This window comes from Ammospiza nelsoni, chromosome 14, assembly GCF_027579445.1.
Source record: "Ammospiza nelsoni isolate bAmmNel1 chromosome 14, bAmmNel1.pri, whole genome shotgun sequence".
Taxonomy (NCBI): domain Eukaryota; kingdom Metazoa; phylum Chordata; class Aves; order Passeriformes; family Passerellidae; genus Ammospiza; species Ammospiza nelsoni.
The window spans coordinates 8734245-8753055 of record NC_080646.1 but is presented as its reverse complement, the minus strand read 5'-3'; the positions used below and the strand labels follow the sequence as shown (position 1 = coordinate 8753055).

Here is an 18811-nt window from a genome sequence, read left to right as displayed (position 1 = left end):
CCAAGCAAGAGGAGCAGTAGGAAAGCAGGGAGGAAGGATAGAGATTTCTGTCTAACATGGTTTTCAAAAACCTCTGTGTTTGATCTTTTAGACACCCTAAAACCCAGTTATTAGCATTTCAGGAGTTATGAGAGATTTGAATATAAAGGAAAGGTAATTCAAACTTCAGTTCAGTGCTTGCTTATTCACTAGTTTCTTGCTTTCATTTTGCTTAGGAATTTAATGTCTTTATAAATTGTACCAGTAATGTTTACAGGAACATCTAAATACAATTTTTGAAAATTATCTTAGACCAAGATCTCTAAGGATATGTGCAACATAATTCCTGGCAATTTTAACATGAAAAAACTGAAGGAACAGTTCTTCAGTCTCTCAGGACTGGTGTCTCTGTTGCAAATGGGACTTGTGCTAAGAGCTGGTTAGGTATTTTTAACTTGTATGCCATATAATTAAAAAACCTAAATATATGCATAAAAAATAAATACTACCATGGATAATCTTATTCCCCTGTGTGGGTTTGTCAGACCTTCAGGGACAGCACTGTGGTTTGTGGGATGTTCTCCTAGCAACTCCTACTAACATCAGAATTACTTGGGCAGCTGAATCTTCATACCCCACACTAAGAGTTTGCTACTTGGCACTACTTTATGTGCAGATTTCATTTGCCCATATCTCTGGTTATTTGCACCAGGGTTACTTCAGTTCCTTGTCATCTTACAAATGCTTTTAATAACAGCTTTATGCTATTACTTACTGAGCTTCTCTGCTGTAGTTCTTTGTATTTGGAAAAAAATTATGAAGATGAAGATATGGTCCCTGCCTCAAGGAGGCTATAATTAAAACAAGACCAGCATTATAGAAACATATATTCTAGCTGGCCTCTAGCTGGATGGTCTGTTTAGTTTTGTTTTGACGTATTGTATGAAGCAGCATTTAACAGATGTTGGGAAATTAGCTCTCTGAGTTTCTTGTATAAACTTAGAGCAGAGATTCATGTGTATGAATTAATTTCATCACTGAATGTGGGCATTAATGTCATCAGGCATTTTTAAATGTTTGGGCCTATTCTGCTGTACTTTGCGTCCTCCTTGCCAGAAAATATAGAAATTTCTCAAGAGAAGGTGGCTTAGTTGTAGCAATACTTTCTAGCACCACACTGACAATTTCCTTCTGTTGAGTGAATGTTGCCTTGTACAAGCCCAGCAGTGGAAAAAAAAAGGGAAGAAAAGTGTCAATTGTTTCATTGCATACCCTCTGCACACAGTGTTGACCAAAAAAATCCCCAAAAACCCCAAACTGGAAGGGTCTCCCTGTGTCTTGATGCCAAGTTATCCTTCTTGTCAGTAATGCTAATTTATCATGCAAATCCTGCAGTTTATATCCTTATGGCTGCTCATATCCCTGCTGTCACAGCAAGGTGACAGATTTTCCCACTCCTCCTCTTTGCCAGGAGAATGGAGCATTGAGGATTAGATTCCCTTTTACAGCTTCTAGGGCAAAGTCAAACCTGCTTGAAGGGGGGAGCTGACAGAGCAAGGCTTGCCCCTCTGTGCTGTGTTCAGGCAAGGAAACAAGGCAGGTCAGGCAGAGAGTGGATAGATCTGGGACAAAGCCTAAAACAGAATATAATTAGAAGAGAAGTGTAGCTGACACAGAGATTTCGTAATTTTCTGACACAGAGATTTCATAATTTTCACCTGTATTTAATGTATTTTGCATATCACATCTGTATTTTCTTTTAAATTTTGTTGCCTCCTTAGTTTAATTTTCATACTTTGAAGTCTTAAGTGTTTCTAAAACAACAGCTATGGTTTAAAAAGATAATTTCACACCCACCCCACTCAAATTACAACCAACATGCAATATTAATTTAGGGTAAGTGGGCACAGATGCTATCAAAATCACCCTCTTACCTGCCAACTCCACCAAATTATCCAGTGCTTGGATATTTTCTTCCACTGATGTGTAGAATCTTATGGTAATGTTCTCTGTGCCTTTTTCCCCCTTAGATGTTTTAGTCAGTTACTAAACCTGCGTATGGCTTCCTCCTCTATCAGCTGTCTGAGCTAAAACAATACTTTGTGACAATCACTGAACAGAAAAGCAGCTCTGAAGACACTGATGTGATTAGGTGTGAGGCCAAGGAGTTGTGCTGAGTGCTGAAGAGCACTTTATAACCACAGTAAATCAGTACATTTGGGCTAGACAACATGGCAGAGAAGTGATGTGATGTGAAATATGAGCTGGGGAGGAATGTGAAAGAGAGGGAAGTGAAAAGGCATATTTGAACTGGATTTTCATTTTCCAGCGTTAAGTGTGAGTTAACCAGTCAGCTTTTCTTTGCTGACTCTGAGTTCTCCTCTTTACTTCGATATTGTGTTGCTAACACCCAACAGCAGAGCAAAACGTGCAGATATGAGCACTCTCTGTGCCTCATGCCTGTGAAAAGCTATTGTAACACAGCACTAAATTTGGACTAATGCACCCTGGCCCTCAGCAAGGACTAATAGCTCAGGATCAGCTTCATCCTAACAGCTTTTGAGCTGTCTGGGATGGAGGCAAAGTGAGTTTTATCTTCCCACAATGTACTTTGTGGAGCTATCCATATTGGGTGGAATTTGGAAGAAGCATTGAAAGCTTTTTAAATACATACACCTACAAAAAACAAAGCATTGCAAAGGAGGGAAACATCACTGCTCTTATTTCATGATACACACTATTAGGACAAGAAAAAGCAACATAGTGGTCAGGTCTGGGGTGTGGTTCAGGTCTCCATTGCCTCATCCATCAGAAATATTGTCACTCTAACTGGCAATAGCAGAATTGTTCATACTCTCCACTAATATTCAATTCCATAATTCTTGAAAATAAATCCTGTGTTCATCAGCAAATGGATCAATTACAAACCCTACAGTGCACTCTACACAGCCTGATTTTTTCCTAGTTTAATACCTACAGAATCAAAGCAGAATTATGTCAATAATTCTGTTGTGAAAATGGAAATAATTCTAATTTCTGTAAATTGGCAAAAGCAATCACAGTAGCCCTATAAAAATATGCATTGCTCGTAACACATCAAGTTTAATATCTTTACAGAGAAAGTGAAAGAAAAAGCTCCTAAGTTCCTCTAATTATGCTTTTGTTACAAATTACTTAATGTTCTAATTAATATAAAGTCGATTGAATGCAATACACAACGTCCTGTGTTGCTCTGTCTACCTTTGTGCTTAACTTTATTTTCCAAAAAGATGATATAACATTAATGACATATCCCAGCCTAGAATTCAAGTCTGTTTTAACTCGGTTTCCTTCTGCGGCATTGTTTCAGGGACTCATTTGGATTTTAACATCTCAGGCTGTTTTACAGACACGGCAGGAATTGTGCTGTTTATAAGTTGGGCTGCCATCGTGTGGACAATATTAAGAAGTGCAAAAAGCAGCTTTAAAGAAATTGGGAAACGGGTAAATATCTGTATTTGTTATCGTGAATTAGATTAATTATAAATACATATGATATTATATAAGAGCTATGCAAAAAATCTGTGGGTTTTACACTGCTAATGGAATCAGGAATATTGATTCAATCCTGTTTATTTTCAGTTCAAGAAATCCTTTGCAATGAGCACAAAGTGATTAAAATACACAAATCTCCAAGCCATTTTTAATCAGCACCAAATTCCAACATTACCTGCTTTTTAATTCATTTCTGTATCTTTTTATCTCTTTGTTTTTCCTCTAAGTCTTTGCAAAACTTGTTTTTGTACAGAGTGCATTGCTTTCCTTCCACTCACACGCACAAACACTCACTCAGAACATCAGCCAGCCCAGGCACCCTGCCCACAGTCCTCATTCCTGCATGAGTTTACACGAAGCTTCCTTTCAGAAATGGTTTTGGTCTAAGGCCTCTTCTTGTTTCCTACATTTGACCCAGAGTTAAGAGACTTAAGAGTTGAAAGAGCTGCATCTAATACCAGTAAAATCCAAAGGCCAACTACAGCGCATTCCTGCAGTTTAAGTCTTACTAAAATAAAATACCTATGGAACTTTATCTACTAAATTTTAATATCTATAAAACATAAGTAAACTTAGGTCAATCCATTGTGAAAATGTGCAAATTTTTACCTCTGAATGTTGGATTATGAACAGACCCTCTAGAAAAACATCACAAATCGTGGTAATTATGCTTACATAGAAAATGAAAGGAAAAAGTGAAATAAGTTCCTAAAGATAATTTCCTCTAAAACAGCCCATCTATAACAGGTAAAGGTTTACACACAAGAAGTGTGATTCTAAAGCTGTCCTCTGCAGCACAGTCCCTCAAAGCAAAGCAGCATGTCACAGCAGCATGTTCTGGCTGCTGCTCTGAGATCCTCTATGCCAGATGCTGCAGTCTGCTGACTTAATTTATATTGAATAAAGGTAAAGCTTTGTAAGCCTTGCTTGTGGGCTTCAGACAGATTATTTCGGAATAGAGCTTAAAAATGTGTTTGGACCAATCCCTTCTTTTGTGAAAGTTTAGTAGCGTTGTTTTGGAAAATTTAGCAAGTTTTAATTGCCCTTTATAATCACTGAAGATCTTTGGAATCTTTTATAAATGGGTATCAGTGTAGCATTTTACTTGGGCTGTCACTTACTTGTGCAGAAAGAGCCTGCTCTTGTGGTACAGTAGGAGATGAAATAAATATATGTTTAACTAAATAGATATAATGGAATGCCATGCAGTAGAAGATTCTCTGTGATGCTTTTTCAGCTTCTATAGAAAGACAGGTAAATCCATGCAGTAATGACCTCTGTTTTCCAGGTATTTGCATTTTATACTTGGTTGATTTTGTTTTTAAGGAAATGTGAGTTTCACCTGAAATTTCTACCCTTCAATGCCTTTTTTTTTTTTTTTTTTTTTCATGTGGATATTCTGTTGTCTAATTAGGTAAGAACATAGACTACAATCTTTTTATTACTGGATAAACTTACAGCATATCATATTTGCTTTCTGCTTTAGTATTTACTATCATGAAACTTGTGGGAGCCTGATTTTCTTTGACAATTTTACCTTACTCTCAAACTTGTTAGAAATTACTATGGATTGAAAAATGCTGTGAGTGAGAGGTAAATGGAACATGGTGATGCATGGAAAATGTTTTTGTAAGTCTCTAGTCTGTATCACTGTGCTCAAGTTCTTGATTACTTGATATTAAAGTGTTTACAATACATGGAAAAACATGGAAAATAATCTCAAGATAAAAAAGTCTCATTTGTGATTTAATAATTGGCAATGTTGTGCTAGAAGGAGGGTGGAACAAACTCAACAACCAACTTTCTTTCAGATGAACTTTAAATGTCAAAGCATCCCATGAAAACTTTGTGTGTGTTTGGTTTTCAGTGTTTTGGAAACTGTCCACTCACCCTTTTAAGAACTGTGACACTGGTTTGGCTTTGGAAGAATTGGTTAAGTACACTCTGAGAGGCAGTAATTTAATGAAAATCTATTAGATTTTCTGGATTCTGACAACTTTTGTCATTGGTGAATGTGAAAATGGAAAATGGAGCCTTTCCTTATTTATTTTTTATTAAAATTTTTTCATTTTGCTCATGAAACTTTAAGAGTTTTTTGCCCATTATAACCTTGATGAGTTAACGAGATTATGCAATATTACTAATGACAGACTTTAATTTCCATTTTTAAAATAAACATCTCTAAAACTAAAATATAAACAGAAAGAAACAATAATCAGTCTCATCAACCTCTCCTGGCTGTGGTCTTGAGCTTTTACAGCCTCTGTCTTTTCATGAAACTAGTTTATCCTCATACCCTTCTGGGAGAGCTTTGGGTCTTTCAGGCATTGTACCATCTTGAGGACCAGGATTTCCTGTAATTATCTCCCAGTAATTCTTATCTTCTTCAGCTTTGCGGGCATCAAGATAATTGTGACAAATTACTTCAAATTCTCTTCCAAAACTAGACCTGCAAAGTCAAAAGAGATGGGATAGGCAGGGAGAATTAACATATATACAAATTCAGCAAATCTTCATTACTTGTGAATTGTTTGAGATTTTCTCATTTTTCTCTTGGTATACTCAGAAGTATCACCATGCACTTTCAAATACCAGACACTTAAAGGAAACAAAATAACCCACTTTGTTTCCTACGAATCATTTAGGAATCTGAAATCCAAAATAAATGCCATCTTTCTAGCCCCAGCAGAATAAGGCCCTAATAGAACAACTAAATTTGTAAAAGCTGGTTATGCCCTCATCCCCACTTCTCTCTGACTGAGGAGGATTCTGGCTACTTAACAACTTCTTCAGCCTCAAACTTTCAGACCTTTCATCCTCAAAAAATCATTACACAAATCCTCAGTCAGGTCTTGCTAAGAAGTTAATGGGAAACATTGGTGTACTCCTTAGCAGTGCCTAATCAATATTAATTTAATGCATGTATATTAACTGAATTGAGAGATTAGTTTTCATTTGTTAAGACATTGATTCAGATAGACATAAGCATCTAGAATTTTATGCACTGTGGTTTTATTTACTTCCCTTGTTCTTTATACTTCTTAGTATATAATTTTTTTCTTTCAAAAGTAACACAAACTGACATTGCTCAAGACATTCAAAGGGAGAACCACTAAAAAACTAGAGAACACTGAAAGAATGATATGATAATGAAAAAAAAATCCAAACAACAAAGACTGATCCAACTGCCTGCAGCAACCCAGCAGCACATGTTACAGCCAATAAGTAAAATAAGGGAAAGGAGAATGGCATTTTCTATTATTTTCCATTTCCTCAGTGTGTTCCTAAAGCACTTCTCTTGTTCCTCACAGTAATTCTTGCTGCTGGCCCATCACTGTGCACACCCTGCCCGTTGTAAGTTACTCTTACCACACACAGAAGGTCCTCGGAACAGCTAAGTTGCGGTTGGTGTAGCAATGAGTAATAATAATTTTAGTTTCTGCCTGGAAAAAAAAGAGCAAGGGAAGACACTTGACAAACATTTTTAAACCAGAAGTGTGAATAAAGACTGTCTTTAACAATTAGTTAATTTTGACTGTGTTTATTAGTGAGCTTATTCATGTAAATGAGTCTTAGTTCAAGGCTGTGAGGGAACAATTGTATTTGTGATACTCTCTTGTACACCAGCACTTCAGGGAGCCCAGCAGTTATCTGATACAGGAAAATAGTGTATTTACAAAAGCTTGAAAACATCCACTTATTCAGATGTCTTGAGAATTTTATTAGACATTTGATGTACAGAACCTCTTAGTTAATCGCACCTCCAAATATTGGAAATGGAATTTACTGTCCCAAAAGGCCTGAAAAACAGGTATGTAATGCCCCCTCACAACATAACAATATCAAGCTTTGAAAATTTCTGATGAGAAAAACTGAACAAGTCAACCTCAAAATGAACAGTAGAAACAAATATTTTTATGAGCAGATTCCTAATTAAAGAAATTGTTCCTCCCCTCTCCCCCTTCCTAAAAGTAGAGGTTAGAACTGGCATAACTCACATAAATATGTGAATAAAATCAACATAACATTTTTTCTCAGTACTCCACCTGTTTCAATTAAATTTTCATAACATTTCCTACAGTTTTAGTTTCTTACAGGAACTGGACATCCTTCGTGCTCGAGACGCAGTTGTGGGTCCAAGGACTTTGCTTGCCAGAAAGTCAAATAGGAAAGCTCACCTGTCAGAAATACTTTCTGAAGGCGAGATTTTTTAGCAAAATCTCTAAATGTTTTGTGGTCACTTGCCAGATAAAACTGAAAAAAAAAATATATTAAGGACAGTATTAATGTAAAAGAAACAAGATATGTAATTTTGAAACATATTTCTGAACAAAAGAACTTTTCTCTAGGCTCCTGATAGATCAGTATTCCCAGCTAAAACTATGCAGGCAAAACCCACAGGATAAATTCTATACTGTTGATAAACTCATTAAGTACTTATTCTATATGCAGATTTGTGAATACTAATTTAAAATTGAATTTACATTCCAAATATTTTTATTTCACCAAAGTGATTGTTGAGAAGGAAAACTTTTTCAAAGTTGTGGTGATTTATCTTGAGGGCATATGTACATGTAACACCTTATTTGCTTTTAATTTGCAGCAGGAAAGAATGTTCCCATTTAAAATAGAAATAGAAATCTGTTTCCTCAGAATGATGGAATAGTGCATGACTTTCTATTCCTACTATGGATTATCTTCATAAGAAAGGAAATCTTCTCATTTTGGAGTTTCACAGAATATTCTGAGTTGGAAGGGACCTACAAAGATCATCAACTCCAACACCTAAGTGAGTTGTTCAAAGTGAAAAAACCCTAAAATCCCCTTGAAGAATTCTTTCATGATTCACAATCTAATTGTGATTTCTTTTTCTTTCCTTTTTAGATTTCCTTTATTCAGACATTCTGGCTAACAGCCCCCTTGGTCTGCACACCTGACCTCAGGTAAGAAGCATAAACTTTCTAATTCGGTATTACTTATCTTGACCTATGCATGATTCTGAGCCTGTTCTGTAAAACTAAGAAATTGCTCCAGTGTACAGCTTTATATATCTATTCTTAGGGAGAGATTCAATGCACATTATCAGTACATGCTACCAGTGCCATTTGTAACTTTGGTGCCTTACCAATTTGTCAGAAACCCCTCCTTTTGTGCCAAGAAGAAAGTTCTGCCCGTATCGAAGTGGTTCACCCACTGCACTTCCATCAACACTGTTGAAATTGTACAAAGGGAAAAAAGGTACATTCAAATATCAGTTCCACTATTGTTTAGGGGTTTTGTCTGTTTTGGGCTGCGGTTAGATGTTGCTTTGTGACAACATTTTATGCTGTTTACCTTTTAAAATAGGTAAAATATCTTAACCTAAGGCAGAGCCTTTGACTATTGAGCAGGACCTGGTTCTTTTGTTCTATATATTTGAGAAAGAGAATATGCTGGATTTTTTAGAACCAGAACCATGTGCACTTCATGGAAAGCAAAAGCAAAGACACATATTTCTGCTGGCAGGAGAGTGAATATTAATACTAGTGATATTTGGGCATATTTTCTCTGCAACTAGAATAAAACCAGCTGCAGAATTTACCAAATGATACAGTGAACTTGATACTGTCAAGTTCACCTAAGCTGATTTAGAAGTCCTTGGAATTAATCACAGTAATACGCAGGATAGAATCAAGCTTAATGCATGATTGAAGCCTCTTTCTTAAATAAATTAAATTTATTCATATTCCTTTGTATATTAGTAAACTTCATTGTGCATTTCTCAGAACAAGACACGTAAAGCTAAACTAATAATTGAAAATAACTCAGAATAAAGCAGCAGACCTTACAATACAGAAAGCATTTCGACCTATGGGGTCCACCCTCTTGACGGCACTGAGTCCACGTGAGATCTGCAGGGGCTCGTCCGAGTACAGGGACACTTCTTCCATGTCGACAGCCAGGGTGACATCGCCGCGCAGCTCGGGGTCCCTCTCCTCCGGGGGGGTGCAGTCCGGGTTCACGAGCAGCACGGTGTCTCCAAAGTGAACAAATCCATCAGAGGACACTGACAGCTCTACCTGAATGAGAATTTTCGCGGTACTTTTACAGAATTATCCGAACCTAACATCAGAAGTATTTTAGTGTATAATTTCTGCAGCGTTCTTAGTGTATGCAGAACAATAATAGGAGTTATGCCACTCTGTGGGGGTCATGGGGAAGTGGACACAACCCTCTTTAAAAAATTACCTTCTTGAAAATATTCTCTTTAAGTCTGGCTAATCTCTGTACAAAAAGTTGTCCTTTCTCTCTCTTACGGATAAAATCCTTCAGGAGGTCCTGTCGGCAAAGGAGAGAGGAGCAAATATGTTATCCAGCACCCACAATCTCGGGTTTAAAGTGGATTTAGGGAGCCGGGGAGCAGCCTGGAGCAGGGGGAGCGGCGGTGCCCGGGGATGGATGGCGGTACCCGGGGATGGATGGCGGTACCTGCTGCGCGATCTCGTCCTCCAGCCAGTTCCCGACGCGGACCCCGAGGCGGTAGGAGGCCATGGCAGGGCCAGGCCGCGTCCCTCGTCTCCATAGCGACCGCACCGCGCCGCGATTGGCCAGCCCGGGGAAGGCGGGGCGGCGATTGGCCAGCCTTGAAAGGGCGGAGCCGCAATTGGCCAGCCCGGAGAGGGCGGGGCGGCGATTGGCCAGCCTGCGGCAGGCAGGGCGGGGCCAGGGGCGGGGCCTGAGCTGAGGGCGGAGCGGGGCCGTGAGGGGCAGTGTTTGACGGGGCGTAAGGGCGTTTAGATCGGCCCGTCCCACTGTAAATCCAACACTGCCCGGTCATCCCGGAGCTGTGTCCCTAAGTGCACGCGTCTTTTAAATACCCCCGGCGGCAGTCACTCCAGCACTGCCCTGGCAGCTCGTTCCAGTGCTGGCCAGTCCTTTCCGGGGAGCCGTTCCAAGTGTGAGCTCCACCAGGGCAGCCTGAGGCTGTTCGCTCGTGTTCCAGCACTTATCATGTCGGTCTGTCCGACAGAGCAGTGAGAGCAGCTCAAGCCTTCTCGGGCACTCGCCTTTTACACGACATATTAAACAAAGAGGTGCGCCAGTTTAACACTACAAATCAGTTCGTTATCACTGCACTGTGATTGAATCTATGTTGAAATCACCTTAAAATCACCTCATTTCAGCCCTCCCCTGCCGTGGACAGGGAGCCCTTCACCAGAGCAGGGAGCTCCAAGCCCCCTCCAAGCTGACCTTGAGCAGCCACAACCTCTCTGAGCAACCTGTGCCGGTGTTTTACCACCCTCCTTGTGAAAAACTTCTTAATGTTTAGAGGAAGTGAATGTATCAATTGTAAATGTTTTGTTTGTAAATGTTTTGCTTTGTTATTTTCTTGGTTTGAAATCTACATGGCAAGTTAAGCTAAGTGACTGTGCCCATGCCCTGTGTTTATTTTCCAGATAGGCTAAGCCTATGATCTTCAGAGAAGGTGTAAATCCTTGCACAACACATTTAATCGCTTTACCACTGTCTCGGTTTTCTTGCAAGCTTGCTCTCATAAAGTTTCAATGCAGGACAACTTATAAAGATTTTTTAAAAAATTGGTTTTTGCATGGACCGCTGGGCTGCATCTTATCATCAGTTGGTTTTGCCAGTAATTCACGTGAAAACTTGGCTCTTTCCTGTTTGTTTTGTAACCCAAAAAGTTATCACTCAAAAAGTTATTTAACACTTTTATCCCAAACTTTCAATGACCAAATTCTCTCCATTTTTGTTCAAATAGCACCACTCAGTGTTCAGTTCTAGTAAGTGACACTTCCCTACACCTAGCTCTGTTGCCAGCAATGCTGACACTGTAATTAGAATAAGGAAGAAACTTTGTTCATCTTCGCTAAATGCCAAAAGACAAACACCTTTTTCTTATTTCAGAATTAAGCCACTTCAATCAATATTCAGTAATAAATCATTGTATAAAATCATGTCTTATGCTTAGCTGTGTCATTAAGAGCAGGTGCACTGTCTTGCTGTAGCATATATAGAATTCACAGCAAGCTTCCATAGTTTTGTAGCCTTTTGCACTGTCTGTATTTATTTACTTACACATTCTGATGGAGAGAGAAGTATCTGTACTAAAATGTAGCTGTGAAATATCTCCAAGCATCTCTTAGCAGGATTATGCTGAGTATCCTTGTTACCTGGAAGGATTTAATTTCTGATTACATAGTATTTCCTGTAAACAAACAAAAAGAACTCCCAATAAAGATGTTTGAAAATTGAACATCTTCCCTGCAGGAAAGTTTACAGGCTGTTCAACTCAACTCAGTTCCCTTACATGCAGATAAAATCTGTGTTTACTCTTAACATTTGTTTGCTTTATTAAATGATGTGAAGAAAAGCTGTGCTTGTGAAAGAATTGATCTGTTTTGTGTGTCAAGTTGTGCCAGAATACAAATTTACCAGAATTAAAGGTCTATGTGATTTACTGAATACAATAATATTGCAGGGTTTTTTTTTTTTTTGTTTGTTTGTTTTTTTAAGTCGTTGTTAAGGTAAAATTTTAGCCAGCTACTTTCAGGAGCTATTCTACTGTCTGGAGTTGCAGATCTTTTACACTTTTTATCTTCTCCTTTTGTTTTCTTAATGAAAGATATCTAGATTGTTGAGAAGACCCCAAATAGCACATCGAGCTATCTATGCCATTAGTTTACATAAAATGCTGGGCTGGTTAGACTTTTAATTGCCTTAAGCTTGTCAGAAATGTGTGAGCTAGAACATGTTTTAAATACTTGAAATTATAAATGCATTGGTAAATATCAGTACTGCAAATTATCATGTGTGGTCCAGTCTGGCTAAAAGGACAGGGTCTGAGTGAGTGTGAGCATATGTCCATGAAAGATGAATGTGATCTTACTTAGAGAAAGTAGCAGAGCAAAAAATACTAAAAATAAGTAATCAAATCACATGCATGTTGGATGGGAATTTTTTTATTACCTGCCTTTTCTGCCTTGGGAGTGTGGCTATGAGGTTTTTTTCCTGTTTTCTTTTTCCTTTTGAAATTTGTGAGTATGCCAAATTTGATTAAGAATACAGACTAAATAATACTGCACAGGAGTAAAATGTTCTCTGGGACAATTTGTCTTCTTTCATGTTATTATTTTACACTAGCATTATTCTGACATGCTATGAATCAGTTTTCTTTGCTGTTATTAGGTTTCTGGCTATTAAAGTGATTAATCTACTTGTTAATAATTTAACTACAGTTTCTTATTCTGACCTGTGCCCCAAACACTCCTCTGTTCAGAGAACAAAAGGAATGAAGTAGTTTTTGTGATCTGATTTAAGGATTGTTATTTTGCCACTTGTGGGGATGCCTCCCCTTTTGGCTGTGAATTCAGTGTGGAGTTTTCCTGTAATGATTTTTGCTGGGAAGGAGTGAACCTGGTCACGGTCCATTATTTTGTGAAATGTAGCAATCCATTAAACTGACCTTTCAGTCTGCCTTTTACAAGGAAAAGGAGCAGGATTCTTGTATGCCATATTGGCAGTAAGTTTGCTGATACAGGTATACATGAGTGGAAATTTACTCTATATGGGATCTGGTAAAAGATATCCAAAATGGATATTATTGATAATTTGGTGGTTTATAACCAAAAGATTATGCTAGAGAAGGAAGGAAGGGGAAGGAAATAATTTTCAATGTGTCTAAGGTGACTAAGACTACTAGTAGTAGTAGTAGTAATAATAATAATAATAATAATAATAATAATAATAATAATATAATAATAATAATAGGCAGTTTGTTTGGATTGAGTTATCTACATCTCCATGGTGTTTTCTACTGGTTTCTAATTTAGATTTGTAGAGAGCATTTCCCTTTAGAGAAATTGTATAATGAATATTTTCTCTTCAAATTAAGCTGTTCCATCATGACTGACTGTGCAAGCTATTTGAAGATTTTCTCCTCTGCCTGGCTGAATTCCGTTCAGCAGATGGACTTGAAAAACCACTAGAGTTCTGTATCTCTCAAAAAAATATTGTCATTCCAGAAACAGTAATTTATGAAAAGAATATAGAAATTTTAAAGTATGTCTTCAAGAAATAATACTGTTTTTCAGAGATCTGTATTAACTCTGAATCAGCTAAAATACTTTCATCAGCAATAAATAGTTCAGTGTGAGCAGAAACACCATTAACAAAGCTTCATTTCTTCTTACATTTATCTCTTTGCAGGACTGTGCATCATGTATGTCTACCCTTAGGCAACTTAAAAATGCCTCTTTTCCAGGGTGTGGAGTATTTCTTCAAGGTGTCTGACCAGAACAATGAGACTGGCCATGCCATTGGGTGCAAAAAAGTCTCAGCTGACTTCTTTTAGGAACTGCTTGTTTGGGCCCTGCTTGAAGAGACTTGAGATGTTCACCCACTTCCAAGGTATGGAGTGCATTGCATGTGCTGAGCTGCAGAGTTCTGTCCTCAGAAAAGGCACTGACACAAAATCACTGTGGCTGAGATGTGGTCCTGTTATAATGGGTGGAAATCAGCTCACTGATCTGTTTAAACTTTAGTTTCCACGAATACTCATGCTTGAAAATTTGAAATTTGCTTTATCTTGGCAATTTTTGCATGTAAAAAGCAATGGCATGACTATCTGTAGAGAAAAAAAAAAAATTAGCCCTGAGCTCCATGACTTAAGCTGACTTTGACTGTGTGGCTTGTTCAGGCAGAAAGTCCTGCCAATGTGGACACACTGCTCCTGAAACTGGAAGGCAACATTTCTGCACGGCCTCTTGTGACCCAGATCACTCTGTTAGTTCCCACTTTAGGGCTATCTATGGATAGTACTCAGGGTTGTCTTTGCTTCCCTTTGCAGCCTTGCCTGCAGCATGATTCCTCTCCTTTATTGTGAATTGCCTGTTGGATCAATCCTTGCCCTGTGATGTCACTTCACACAAGTGATGTCACTTTGCTGCTTTTGGGTTTTCCTTCCCTGTGAGGATAGTGTTTAAAAAGAGACCAATCTGTTCCCTTCATTTTCTATGGTGCAAATATACACTCCAGTCTTGAAGCAAAATAATGATGTACACAAATAACACTGGAGATATAAGTCACTCTATCTTTGAATATTTCCTAAATTTGTCTGCTAGAAACTGTATCCCACTGGCCCCCATTTGAAGCTTATTTGTGGTAGTTAAGGTTTAGAAATAAGGAAATTATAGAGATCAGAATACTTTTTTTCACATGAATCTGTGTTACATAAAATGAGCTGTCTAGAAACAGGAACAGAAACTGCTTTATGTATTTATACCACAAAACATGAATCAGTTAAATATTTCTGGCAGAGCAAAAAGGAACGTGATGAGACTCTTTTGTCCTAAGGGGGAAAGAACATGTGTATTGTAATTGTTTTTAACATTTTCTGCCACCATTCTGCTATTTATGGTTTTGAATTGGCTGACCCTACTCTGGCAGTGTATTTATGTCAGACATCACAGCCTACAGAAAATATTTTATATGTCTGAAGACGCTGGCAACTGTTCTAATTTGAGACTCAGAAGATTTTGTCATTTCTATGTAACAATGGGCTTGTAAATTAGTGCTGCTTAGCTGGTGGCTTTTATTTGAGCTGTGGGAGAGAAATTGTTGCAATGTAATGCTGAGGATGCAATGAATGGATGGAGCACAAATAATGGAATAAATAAGAAAATTGCAAAAATGATCATTGCAAGATACAATAATATTCAAAGTTTATTTGCTAGGCCAAACTGAAAATCTAGACCATTAATTCCATGAACACCTGTTCTGCAGAGAAATAACTTTCTTGCTAAAATAACTTTTAATTATTAGAAAAAGTTGTCCTGTATGTACTTTTCAGTGGACTGGAATAATACAGAATGGGCCATTTTTAATCTGAATTTTAACAACAAGCAAGTAAAATGGATTAGTGTAAAAGCAAGGGCTGAGCTCTTTACAAAGGAGGCAGAGTATCTGGTCTGTGTGCAGGAACAGTATTTTTGTGCTGCTCCCCTGAGGTCTCTGGTCACACAGAGCACTGGGGGCCTGTGCTCCTCTCTTAGGGGAATCCTGGAATTGCACTGGCATCTCATAGGTATAGGGAACGCTTGGTGAAAGTTCAGAATAAATTGTGTTTAAAATGTGTTCTATATGTTCATTAAGGTAATCAAAGAGCAGCTTTCCCTTCTCCCTGCTTCTGGCAGCAGAAAGCATTTTCAATAATATATCAGAAGTAATTATGAAGATCACCAGACCATAAGCATTGCTATTATTTAAACTTTTGAGAATCCATTTTGGAGGGAGGAAGCAGACACACAAAAGAATGCATAGAATCATCATAATCCATACAATTTGTTCATATCTTACTCCCTAAGAAGTTTATGATACTCCCTATCATCTTGATAGGAGTTAGTGAGGAGAAAGCAATATCAAATAAAGGTCAAGGCTATTAAGCTTTTTAACTAGGGCTTTCATATGGAAAGAGAAACCCCAAATACAACATTTGAGCAATCTTAAGGAGTAGTAGCTACAGCAAACAAGAAATTAAAGAAGAAATTTGTGAAATAAAAACTAATTAGTTATATTCAATAAGAGAAAAGCTTAGATAGATTTTCTTCTTGTTGCAAGATATACCACTGATGTAAGTGGACTGATATTTGCATAAGATGATTATCAAAGAGGAAATTCATTTGCATTTATATCTCCATTTTGTGTAGTCTTTTGGCATCAAAAACTGTTCTCTCTCTTAAAAAATCCATGTGGTGATAGAGTTCTCTGTGGAGAACAATCACTAAATCCACACAGAACTTTCTAATCTCTGTTGATTCTGGCAGCAGTCTTTGGCAAAACTTAAAGCAGCAATGGTGTCTTACAGAAGACTTGCTTCATTTCCCACGATGTAACAGGGTATGTAAATGATTCAGTAGAGTCAGCTCGGAGATAAAAAAATTCTGAATGGACATGGTCATACAGGGACTCAAATTCCAAATTAAGAGTACAAAATGTGCAATTAGTGTGACAATGCAGGATTTTATGTCAAAATATTAGTGAAAATGTAAAATAAGAAACATCAGGAAACTGGTTACATTAACAAAGAAGTTTCATGTGGAAATTTAGGCCACTTTTATATCATATGACTTAGGAAAACAGGGAATAAATTCAGAAAGGAGAAAGGTGAATTAACCTTGGGAGACCAGCTAGATCTATAAGGAGAGAGAAAAGTTTGCCTCTTAGTGGCTGGATGGAGGAATAAGTGACATTCTCCTGATTGTTTGAGATCTGGAGCATGGAGAAAGAATCAAAGCTGACCATGGTGTTCTGGTTTATTAGGAATGCTATGGTGACATTATGGCAGAGGAGGATTCATAAAATCAGAATATCCTGAGTTGCAAGGGTTCCACTGGGATCATTGAGTCCAGCTCCTGGCCCTGCACTCCAGAATCCCACCATGTGCCCAGGGGTGTTGTCCAAGTGTTTCTTGAGCTCTGTCAGGCTTGGTGCTGTGACCAGCTCCCTGCCTAGGCTGTTCCAGTGCCCAGCCACCCTCTGCTGGGCTGCCCAGCCACCTTTTCCCCTATCTTCAACCTGAGCCTCCCCTGACTCAGCCTCACGCTGCTCCCTCAGGTCTGTCACTGTCACCAGAGTGAAGAGAACAGTGCCTGCCCCTCCTCTGCCCCTTGTGAGGAAGCTGTAGACAGCTGCATTCTAAAGGAGGCTTTAGAATTAACATAATTTTGTTCTTCCTCCTGCTCTCTCATATTTCATGGTTCTGAACCTCTCAAATTCAATTTATTTTGCTACCTCTTAAGTTGTTTTCTTTGTTCATTTTGGGGTTTTCTTTTCCCAATCCTCTAGTTCATAGAATCTGTAAGGGCTGCTTGGTCCTTTGGGAATTCATAGGCTCTTCTGATTAGACTCTACTGTTATAGGTATTTTTGCTGATATTAATTCCTGTAGGTACTTTCTGAGTATCACAGATATGGTGTGTTAATTTATCCATTATTTTTTGTAACCACCTTTCTCTTTTCTTCTCTTGTGTTTGTTTGTTAAATCCTGAGTAAAAGGTACACCACAATATAATTGAAGAGCAGCACCTTGCTCCGTTCTGCGAGTTACATTGAAAATCCTATGGCTTTTTACATATTTTTTATAACTGTATCTTATTTGGGAGTGCTTTTGTAACACTATTCCTGCAGCAAGCATCTTCTGTTGGCTGCATCTTCCATATTATGGAGTATAAAAGAGTCTAAAAGCAGCAATGATTTGTATAAATTAGACATGGCCTTTCCCAAGTTGCAGGTACCCGGCATAGTTGTCTGAAGTTTGGCTGGCTTTATTCATAACAAGATTAGATGCTTTCCTACTTTCAGTAAAAGTCTTTCTATTATACAGTCTTGCATTGACTTATAATAATGATTTTTAAATCTGTTTTTGTTCCTCAGAAATGTGTGTGAAGTCTTGCCAAGGGATAAAAAAAAAAATATGAGAAAGCAAACAAACTGAATAAGCACATATCTACAGAAGAAATGGTTGCAGCTGAGAGTGGCTGATTCTTCTCTCTGTGAAATGTCAAATCAAGTCCTGCAAAACAAATTGTTAGAAATAGCCCTGGCTATTGCAAACTCATAGCCTAAGCTGATCAAAGTGTTGAGCTTCAGTCTGTAAAATCATGAGGGATGATTCTGTTCCCTGCTGCAGGAAAATGTGCTGGAAACCTGGCAATATCTGGTTCTTCTTAATTTTTATTGTATGGGATCTTTTGTGCTGTTATGAATCCTGCATGATCCTAGTTAAATTTGGAAAGCTGGAGGACAGCTTTGCTGCTTTAATAACTTCTGCTGCTCCTGTAAGAGGTTTATATTTGCATGCCAATTTAGCATGCTTAATTTGCTGCTAAGGTTCACTGTTCTCATTGTTTCACATATCCTGGCATGAACTCATTTAATTTGTTCCTTTGTTAGCCTGTGTCCAGCTGATGAACTGCTAATCCCAGCAAAGGTTATCAAATGTAACAAAAATTGAACTAGATTTTTTTTCAGGAAATACTAAAGGAGATATTTGACTGTGATATCCTTCTCACTGTGATGGCAGATAAATGCAACCATAATCTGCTTATAGTGCATAGCTGTGTTTACTTCAAAGAACTGAAATTAGAAAATATCTCCCTTATAGATATTTCTGTGGTCTAGAATGCATCTCTACCAAACTCCAATGAATGTTCTCTGAGCTTTCATCCAGGGAAAGATGAAAGCTAAGAGACCTGTCCTGTGAGGAAAGGCTGAGAGAATTGGCATTGTTCAGCCTGGAAAAG

General features: G+C 38.1%; 1 protein-coding gene across 1 annotated transcript; it reads right to left on the bottom strand.

Moving 5' to 3' along the window:
- Nucleotides 1–5573: 5573 nt before the first annotated feature.
- On the bottom strand, nucleotides 5574–10044 carry CFAP161 (cilia and flagella associated protein 161). Its single transcript, XM_059482449.1, has 7 exons — nucleotides 9982–10044; nucleotides 9742–9831; nucleotides 9337–9572; nucleotides 8639–8723; nucleotides 7609–7767; nucleotides 6883–6956; nucleotides 5574–5962 (listed from the first exon to the last, which is right to left on the bottom strand). Exons 1-7 carry the CDS (start codon nucleotides 10042–10044, stop codon nucleotides 5785–5787), a joined length of 885 nt encoding a protein of 294 aa, XP_059338432.1. The 3' UTR covers nucleotides 5574–5784.
- Between the last annotated feature and the right edge of the window lie 8767 nt (nucleotides 10045–18811).

Coding starts and splice junctions, on each gene's coding strand:
- CFAP161 (XM_059482449.1), bottom strand. CDS start 10,044: ATGGCCTCCTACCGCCTCGGGGTCCGCGTCGGGAACTGGCTGGAGGAC. Junction 9,832..9,981: donor AGGACGAGATCGCGCAGCAG/GTACCGCCATCC, acceptor CTTTGCCGACAG/GACCTCCTGAAGGATTTTAT. Junction 9,573..9,741: donor AAGAGAATATTTTCAAGAAG/GTAATTTTTTAA, acceptor ATTCTCATTCAG/GTAGAGCTGTCAGTGTCCTC.